This window comes from Anneissia japonica, unplaced genomic scaffold (genome assembly GCF_011630105.1).
Source record: "Anneissia japonica isolate Jap-2015-1 unplaced genomic scaffold, ASM1163010v1 scaffold26_len2425191_cov177, whole genome shotgun sequence".
In the NCBI taxonomy this organism is placed as follows: domain Eukaryota; kingdom Metazoa; phylum Echinodermata; class Crinoidea; order Comatulida; family Comatulidae; genus Anneissia; species Anneissia japonica.
In genome coordinates, this window is record NW_022685220.1 from 504,464 (window position 1) to 514,958 (window position 10,495).

The 10,495-nt window shown below is 33.7% G+C and overlaps 1 protein-coding gene across 2 annotated transcripts in view; it reads left to right on the top strand.

Annotated features, from left to right (window-relative positions):
• Positions 1–10,086, top strand: part of LOC117108734 (uncharacterized protein C2orf42-like) — a 15,230-nt gene extending 5,144 nt beyond the window's left edge. The window contains exons 2-9 of one of the 2 annotated variants that reach the window (XM_033250869.1): positions 1,050–1,469; positions 3,384–3,806; positions 4,932–5,036; positions 5,654–5,875; positions 6,482–6,690; positions 7,285–7,447; positions 8,307–8,509; positions 8,928–10,086. In XM_033250869.1, the coding sequence (XP_033106760.1) occupies positions 1,050–1,469; positions 3,384–3,806; positions 4,932–5,036; positions 5,654–5,875; positions 6,482–6,690; positions 7,285–7,447; positions 8,307–8,476 (1,712 nt within the window). In that variant the 3' untranslated portion in view covers positions 8,477–8,509; positions 8,928–10,086. Of the gene's footprint in view, positions 1–1,049; positions 1,470–3,383; positions 3,807–4,931; positions 5,037–5,653; positions 5,876–6,481; positions 6,691–7,284; positions 7,448–8,306; positions 8,711–8,927 lie in introns of those variants that run through there. The other variant, XM_033250861.1, reaches the window with a different exon arrangement.
• Positions 10,087–10,495: the final 409 nt, after the last annotated feature.

Consider the following 10,495-nt stretch of genomic DNA (forward strand, 5'->3'; position numbering starts at 1 on the left):
ATAATATATAATAATAAATAAAATATCATAATGAATTTAAGTTATACAGACTATAGAAATTATAGCCATAGATGCACCAAATGAGTTATAACCACGTTAGACAATTTGATCTTAATCAAATATACCTCATAGCAACATTAGCTCTGTCTCTTATACACATCTAGATGTGTATAAGAGACAGGTGCTACTACATGGAATTAATATGCACAGTAGCAGGGGTAGCTAAGACCTAGCTTCTACTATTAAAATAGTTGACTCGGTTGCTTGATGTCGCCAAATCTAGCAAAACTGCTATCCTTTTTATTTGCTAAAGGGCCTCGGGCTACAGAATATTAATCACAGCTTGTCAGCAACACCTGCGAACAAACAAAATTTCTTATCTTCGATCGTTGACAAAACCATCTACAACTGTAGCCATATGATCCAAGTCCCAGGAATTCCTGTAAACTACACACAAAAATAATTGCCGTAGAAAACCTGAGGTGTTAATTGGTGAAGCTGACTCGACCCTAACCTCAGTTCCACTATCTTATTAATGCACTACGACATGTCAAAAGAACAACCATCACCTATGTAGATTTAACTTGAGTATACATAAATTGATTTAATAATGATAATAATAACACATTATCATTTACCCTATTTATTTGAATAAATGCCCAGATTTAAATGAATAAAAGGGGCATTTATTCAAATAAATAACGCTTTTCTCTTGCGGTTGCAAAGTGCTTGTATCGTGCACATAAAACTAGGAAGTAAGTAATCGTTAAACAACGGCAATATTAATATAAGCTATTGGCACAATAGAAATTCACAGTCACCTGGTTCACCATCCATCTTCAGTCTGGAGCAATCCTTGATGCCTACCTTCGGGGATGTAAGCAAAGGAATGGTATATTGTACAGGATATTTCTGCTGTATTATTTCAGTAATTAATAGTACAGTAATTATAAAATTTAATGCTAAATTTATGGGACATGGGAGTGTCGCAAATGGATATTAAATGATTTGTAAATAAAATGTATACAATTTGTTTTTTCTTGAAACAGGTGCTGCTAAAATGGATAAGAAATTAGCTATGTTCAAAGATCTGGGGAGGCCCACTTTGAGAGGTGTAAAGAAATGTCCAAATTGTGGTACATACAATGGAATACGTGGACTAAGCTGCAAAAACAAAGCCTGCAATATGGTTCTCAAAGGAAACGGACGCAAAAGCGGACATAGTGCTGATGCCGTCAAAGTTATTACAGGCTCCACGGTTCAGGTATTTTCCGTACGTTTGCGAGATCGGGGTCCAGATTATAGAGGGTTTGTACAGCTGCCCTTGAAACAGGAGTTAGCGGGCCAAGCACATAATGTTGATGCTTGGAATAACTTGGTTTCACAGAGCGGACGTTGCTTTGTAGAAACATGTCAGAAGCCCCCTGTGATGGTAAACCAAATACAGACTTTACCACCTCCTTGCCCACATATACGCTTAGCCCTGGACAGATGTGGATAAGAGACAGTTATGATACTTATAATATTAGGCCTACTTCGATAATAAAGGTGACAACAACAATAATAATAATAATATGAGAAAAATACCAATAAAACACCAATGACAACATTTTTAAAATTACTATTAAAATAATAATACTAAGTCTAATATATAATAATAATATGAATTTAAAAAATTGAGAATTTTTTTATTATATGGTAACAATAATAAAATCAGCAAAAATTAAAACAATACATAATGTTAATGCTAAGACTAATAATTAATATTAAAACTAACGGTAATAAAAACAACAATAATAACAACAACAATGACACCAATAACAACAGCAATAATAATAATTGCGGCCGAGTGGCCGAGTTTACTTGTGACCGAGTTTACTTGTGACCGAGTTGACTTGTGGCCGAGTTGACTGCAGCCAAACTTTTTGCGGCCGAGTTGATTTGTGGCCGAGTTGACTTGTGGCCGAGTTGGATCGAATTCAATAAATTTTAGCTAGGACTTTAATTAATGAAGTAACAGGATGAAATAGCCAACCAAGCAACATGGCAATTGTAATTATCAGTGAGAGTAAACTTTATTTGTAGTAGGCCTACAGTGCTACTACATGGAATTAATATGCACAGTAGCAGGGGTAGCTAAGACCTAGCTTCTACTATTAAAATAGTTGACTCGGTTGCTTGATGTCGCCAAATCTAGCAAAACTGCTATCCTTTTTATTTGCTAAAGGGCCTCGGGCTACAGAATATTAATCACAGCTTGTCAGCAACACCTGCGAACAAACAAAATTTCTTATCTTCGATCGTTGACAAAACCATCTACAACTGTAGCCATATGATCCAAGTCCCAGGAATTCCTGTAAACTACACACAAAAATAATTGCCGTAGAAAACCTGAGGTGTTAATTGGTGAAGCTGACTCGACCCTAACCTCAGTTCCACTATCTTATTAATGCACTACGACATGTCAAAAGAACAACCATCACCTATGTAGATTTAACTTGAGTATACATAAATTGATTTAATAATGATAATAATAACACATTATCATTTACCCTATTTATTTGAATAAATGCCCAGATTTAAATGAATAAAAGGGGCATTTATTCAAATAAATAACGCTTTTCTCTTGCGGTTGCAAAGTGCTTGTATCGTGCACATAAAACTAGGAAGTAAGTAATCGTTAAACAACGGCAATATTAATATAAGCTATTGGCACAATAGAAATTCACAGTCACCTGGTTCACCATCCATCTTCAGTCTGGAGCAATCCTTGATGCCTACCTTCGGGGATGTAAGCAAAGGAATGGTATATTGTACAGGATATTTCTGCTGTATTATTTCAGTAATTAATAGTACAGTAATTATAAAATTTAATGCTAAATTTATGGGACATGGGAGTGTCGCAAATGGATATTAAATGATTTGTAAATAAAATGTATACAATTTGTTTTTTCTTGAAACAGGTGCTGCTAAAATGGATAAGAAATTAGCTATGTTCAAAGATCTGGGGAGGCCCACTTTGAGAGGTGTAAAGAAATGTCCAAATTGTGGTACATACAATGGAATACGTGGACTAAGCTGCAAAAACAAAGCCTGCAATATGGTTCTCAAAGGAAACGGACGCAAAAGCGGACATAGTGCTGATGCCGTCAAAGTTATTACAGGCTCCACGGTTCAGGTATTTTCCGTACGTTTGCGAGATCGGGGTCCAGATTATAGAGGGTTTGTACAGCTGCCCTTGAAACAGGAGTTAGCGGGCCAAGCACATAATGTTGATGCTTGGAATAACTTGGTTTCACAGAGCGGACGTTGCTTTGTAGAAACATGTCAGAAGCCCCCTGTGATGGTAAACCAAATACAGACTTTACCACCTCCTTGCCCACATATACGCTTAGCCCTGGACTGCGAAGAAGAAGCTACGCCACTGACTCTTAAGAACTCGGTCTTAAATGCATTACCGGTATCAAATGAAATCAAGCAGTCCATATGGCTACTGGCAACGGAAACAACTGGCCCACTGGTGCAGAGGGTCACTAAGAATGTCATGGTTGTTAAGTGCAAGACCAATCCGAAGCAGCCCCTTGGATTTTTGCACTTTTCTTTCACCTCAAGTAATAAAAAAAATGGCGTAACTGAACATCGTTTTCAGTGTATGTGCAAACAATTCAAGAACTTCTTTAAGAATTTGATTGGAGGGGAAGATCAGAGGAGGAGATGTGTACATTTTTATGCATGTATTTGTGCCTTTGCCAGTGAGGAAACATTAGCCAAAGAATTTGAATATTACATCCATCTAGACACAACAGGTGAGTCGATCTATTTTCTAGACACAACATTTTATCTGTAGTCAGACTATCCAGACACAATAGATAGTTTATTTATTTATTTATTTTTATTTATTCACGGTATCAAAATATAACACCAAAACAGGCAGCCCGTAGGCTGAAATCATTGGTTTACAAAAAATATATATATATATGTTATAAATATCAGAAAAAATTACACCAAAGGTAGCAACAATACAAAAAAAGAAATTAATCAAATTCACAATCCAATTAAACTATAGAATAAATTATTGAAAAAAGTTATATATACAAGGTCATCAAAATTAACAAATATTACAATCCATTTACTTAAAAATTTAATTTAAAATGAGAAATATATATACACAATCATCAAAATTTGCAAAATTTGCAAATTGACATAAAAAATCCCCAGAAAACAAGAAAAAAAAAAGGAAACATATTACACACACAAAAAACACACAAAAGAAAAAACGCAGATACAAGACACCAGCAAAGGAACTTACATTAAACAAACCACAAAACAAAACGAGCAAAAAACGTTAGCATCACAAAAACCACAACCACCAAAAAACATATACGAGATTAAGATCAACTACTGCACTGAAATTTAAAGTAATTAGCAATGTGTTTACCTATACTTATTTAGAATTTTACAAATAGTAAGAACCGGAGAATTTCTAAAACGGTTAGTCCTGCCAAAAGGGATATCAAGAGGGGGGGGGGGTTATTTGGGGAAATAGATCTAACCTCTCTTGTAACAACACGGTAGTCAGTCTGCTATCTAGACACAACAGGATAGTCAGTCTGTTATCTACAACAAGTAGTGAGTCTGTTGTCTAAACACAAGAAATTTTGCTACAGAACAGTATGGTAGAGCACGATCTTTGAAGTTGAAAAATCTTGCTCTACTGGAGTAATTTGTACTCTAATTTGTACTCTGAAGTTCAAGGTCAATCAAATTTTACTTCTTGTCAAGACGCTATTTGGGACAGCGTAAGATGTGTTACATGAGTAGTGCGATGACATTGTTACAAAATCACCACATCGTACATAATTACATATAAAAAATATGATAGTTTTCTTTAATTACATATAAAAAATATGATAGTTTTCTTTATGTTTCAGGACTGGAGAAATTAATTCCATCAGATGAACAAGTGTTGCAGGCAGCTGCAGCCCTGGAAGAGGATTCTGCTGGTGTAAAGAGGAAAAGAAAAGATGATACTCTAGGTATTGCTTTCATTAATTGCTATGTATGTACTGTATTACCATACTGAGTTTATTGGTGGGGAGGCTATCCACTTTTCAAACTTTTCAATTAAGTAGTCAACTATGTAAAACATCACTGTATATATAATAACAAATTAGCGTGCCAACATTGACCAGTAGCCATTTGGAACACCAGACACTCGTCTGAGTAAGTGAATTGCCAACCAATTCTTGTATTGATGCTTTTTTTTACTCATTTTAAACATTTTTAAATAACCATGTTTTATATATTTTTTTTTAACACTTTTAATTTTTGTTGTTCCTTTGTGATACCTTGCATGTGTTTGATAATGTCATGACCTTGGTTTTATGTTACATTCATTTTATTGTTTTGAATAAAGAATGATTCGATATATGATGTCCAGTAATATGCGCTATACAAGTACACAGCCATTACCATTATAGACTATTCAGGATTTTGAAGGATATTTAAAATAGGGTATATTTTTGTCCATTAATCACTCATAGCTAACTATTCTATATAGTATTAAAAGTGTTGTATGCTATGGAAAACAAATAATATATGCTAGCAAAGAAAGGCAGTGCTGAAATTAATCTTCATTGTAAAAAATCTACAGTGCAGGCAAGTAGTGCTTTACTAACGCTGCATGACAGTGCTAATTCGAATGCGCAACTGAAACGAACTCCAAGCAAGAAGGTTACACCACAGGCAAGTTGTAGTCCTGCAAAACAGCCAACCTTTCTGAGTGTCGAGGGTGCTATTCCAGTTATAACATTTGTGGATTGGCTTGGTAGCGTCACCGAAAGAGTTAATCAAACCATGCACTTCCAATTCGATGGTATGTACTGATGTTTTTTTTAGCACTGAACATTCATTACTGTTTTCTAGTATTTATCTATATTATTCTATTATTATTATTATGATTATTATTATTATTATTAGAGTATTTATATATCTAGTATTGTATTATTTTTATTACTACTATTATTATTTTGTTATTATATTATTTTTTTTTTGCACTTACTGTACTGTAATTTCCTTTCGGATAAAAGAAATCTGAAATACCAACAACTTAACGTCCCATCAAAAGGACCAGGTAATTAGAGTGTCTAACCAAGACAGAAACAAATATTGCACTGGCGGGTATGAAATTCGATCTGACTCACACAAAACTCAAATTCCCTGTCAAATACTATTAAAATAAAAAAATAAAAACTAATACAGTTTGCACTCCAGTTCGAGACTGCATTGGGACCTGCAAAATTTGGGGTGGTCTTCGGGTTTGGTCTCCACTTAGAAAGTTAGTTTTGTGTTACACGATTGACGATTGTTATTTGGTTCATCGAAAAAGTGGTCTCGAATTAGAGGGGTGTAGGAATTACAAGGGGTCTTGAATTGGAGACCCCTTTTACAATTTGTGACAGATTATTTTGTCTTTCTTCAGGAAATCCAGAACCTCTGGTATTCCACGTTCCACAGGTGTTTTTTGATTGCCTTCAACAACGAATATCAGCAGGAAGTAAAAAGCGTCGCCTTCCAAACTCGACGACTGCCTTTATACGCAAAGATGCGCTACCCCTCGGCACATTCTCAAAATACACCTGGCATATAACAAGTATACTGCATGTTAAATCAATCTTTGACACACCTGAGGTAAACAAATACCGAATACTGTCCTGCTGTTATTAACATAATGTAGTTACATTTATATAGCGCTTTATACCGAAATGTTCTCAAAGTGCTCGTGATGTGGACTAGCTTTTACGTACATTGTTAAGCTTTCTGCACACTATCAAATTTATGTGACAAGTGACTGATATTCTAATTTTTGGATTTAATATGAGATCATCATGCCCCATATATGGGCACATCACACTATATTGTCACATAGAATTTTATAGTGTGTACAGATCTTTATATTTTATAAATTTTGAATAGCTTATTTGGCGTGAAGATGATAATATTTATATTTGAAAAGGATAATGAAGAAGGAAAACTCAAGAATGAGTGCAAGTTTATTAACAAACTTATTAAAGCATGATATGAAATAATGTTCCAGTTTGCCCTGGGTTTATTAAAAGATTGAGGATTTGTACGGCGAAACAGTTTTGAACTAACAAAAATCTAATAGACCTGCATTCAGTATTCACACTTTTAATATTGAGACTAAACTTAATTGAAAATAAATAAAATAAAATTATATAGAATTTGTGATTATACAAGTGTTCTTATTTTCTTTTATTCCAGATGCCACTCGATATTACTAGAAGTTTTGTTCAAGATCGTGACGGAAAATATCTCTTATATGTAACACCAAAAGTGGAGGTTGAAACTATAGCTGAGTCATTCCGGAAAGCTGATGGCCAAGTGGCAATAAAACCGTGTGAATTGAAAACTTACTTAAAAGTTGGTAAGTTGTAACAGATAGAAGTATGACTTTCATTGAAGGTGCACTGTCTCCCAAAAAGAATGGAAAATATCTCAAAAATCAAATTAAAATTTTAAATAGCTTGTTTAAATGGATCAAATAGGTTATTAACTTTGAACCAAAACAGATAAAAACAATTTTTTTTACTGATTTACAGACATTTTTCCATAGAATCCTTATAAATTGATTACTAGCCAATTTAAGTTCTGTGCAAAAGTATAATTAGGTGAAAGGTATTATTTAACTGCCCATTAATTGACAGAAATGTTTTTCTCATTCAAATTTTTAATTATAAGTTTGTAACTCACATAAAGATACAAAATTCATTCAAGCTATTCCAGGACTTCAGAGAGTTTACACACACAGCTGCAATGACCATGCAATTTTTTTCTCAACTAAAAATGGCCTACAAGGAACTCATGAACATTTGTGGTAAAATTTTGTCAATTACCTCCACTGTACATGAGAGTTAAGTTCTTATGCCAAAGAGTATAAGACTGCAAGAGGTCCGACTTTCGGAGTTTTGTTGGAACGCTATCCTATCCTAAAAAAGTGCTACTACGAACTAGAGGGCGTCCTTCAAAAGAATTAAAAGACGTTTGTATCGAATGTCTGCTGCGTCTATAGAACATTTCAAGCTCTATTCAAAATCAAATAGGACGCCCCTATCTCGTAGTTGAAGTTTTTTAAAAGTTCCATTACCTGCATAAAAATCGGGGCAGTGGGACCTCTTGCAGTTCTATTCTCTTTGCTTATGCCATATGTTACGAATGGATTTTAGCTCGTGTACACCTTTTTGCCTTTTTTTATTAACCTAACTTCTCTTATATTATTTTTCCAGGTAATACGTCACCTGACCAAAGGGAACCAACACCTTTTATCATTGAATGGATTCCTGATATTCTGCCAAAATCTAAAATAGGAGAGTTACGAATCAAATTTGAATATGGACACCTTCGTAATGGTCATGTTGAGCATCGGCTGACTCTTCCGGCCGAGCCTGTTACATGAAAGTGAATAAATACTGGTTTAATTTAGTTATAAATGTTTATCATTTTTTGTAACTAATGTATCAATTATAAACTATAAGTTTTTTTAATTTAAATAATTTATTTTATTGTTTTAATACAATATGTTTATATTATTTAATGGTACATTTTTGTCACAAATAAAATACATATGGGCAGATTTTACGCGCATTAAAGATTAAACTTAGTTGTTAATATTGATTCCTCTCAAAAAATGTTTGACTCATCCCTGCAAGCTCAGCTGTGGATTCAAAGGAGACCCCAGGTCCCCTACATTTGTCAAAAAAAATGTTTTAAATGGAGCCATCAGCAAAGTTGCCATAATCATAAATTTTCTTATCTCATCCCCAACCATGGTGGTCAAAGTCTCTCTCTGGTACATCTATTTCAAATTCTTGGATCTACACAGAGTGACTGCTTTAATTTAGTTATAAATGTTTATCATTTTTTGTAACTAATGTATCAATTATAAACTATAAGTTTTTTTAATTTAAATAATTTATTTTATTGTTTTAATACAATATGTTTATATTATTTAATGGTACATTTTTGTCACAAATAAAATACATATGGGCAGATTTTACGCGCATTAAAGATTAAACTTAGTTGTTAATATTGATTCCTCTCAAAAAATGTTTGACTAATCACTGCAAGCTCAGCTGTGGATTCAAAGGAGACCCCAGGTCCCCTACATTTGTCAAAAAAAATGTTTTAAATGGAGCCATCAGCTAAAGCTGCCATAATCATAAATTTTCTTATCTCATCCCCAACCATGGTGGTCAAAGTCTCTCTCTGGTACATCTATTTCAAATTCTTGGATCTACACAGAGTGGCTAACTGGATGGAATATGGCGAAAAGGAGCTATATCAAAATGTGGGATCAAACACATAATATTGAAGGTTGAGAACCAAGATTGTAGTAATCTGAGTATCAGGTGTAAGGTACGACAGTCAAACTAACCAGTGACAAGACCATTTAGCCAACAAAATTTTAAAGGTCCGACAATGCGGATGAATATTAAGCTAATATCTGTCATTTAAAAACAATTTCTTCATAAATTCATACTAGACCATTGATTGTTTAATTAATTGACTTTAATAGTTATTTCAATGTTAGAAATTCCATAGATAACTAGCCTGCTGTCTTAACCACAAGTTAAACATTTTTAAATGTCTGAGATTTTATTGTAGTCTTTCTCCTCACAAATAAAGGAGTTATTTTTTAGGTGATCTGATCAGTTCATTAGCAGGGGCTTTACAATAAATGCCATGAAATCTGTCAAAAAAAAACAAAAAAAAAACCCAAATTGCTATTTTATGTCAGATAAGAGCCTACCTCCCCATAATTTGTCAGTAGTTTCTCTTATGCTTCATTAAAATAATTCCCCCATCAAATAGCCAGGCCTAAGAAGAATCTAAGTGCCTGGGTGCTCTGCAAGTAGATCATCAATTTTCTACTGCAGTGTTTCAACAATCAAAAGGTCCACTGATTAATCTCAGATAAGATAGTATAATACATATTCCAAGCATGGAGGAAATAATTTCCTCCATGCTCCAAGTATCGAAATGCACGCCATAGTGTCGGGATTCAATATTTCGACATTAATTATGTCATCATTGATGATGACATAATTAATGTCGAAATATTGAATCCCGATACGATGGCGTGCATTTTGATACTTGGAGTGTTTCAACAGTTCTGTACATTTTTTTATCATTACAAATACCTGTACTAATAAACGTAACTGATTGCATTTTATATTATGTCCCCAGTTGATAATGTATATATTCAATATAATTTTGAAATGATATGTTACTATTAGGAATGATAAATTATCTTTAAAATCTAACAAACTCTGAAATACTGTGTGTGCTTAATTTGATTAAAAAATATATTTGTCTTGTGTTTGGAATTGTTAGATTCAGTGCCATTTATTAAATTTGAATTTATCTTTTTGATTTTAATTATTTTTTTATTCCAAGTAAAATTGTTGGTGTTACC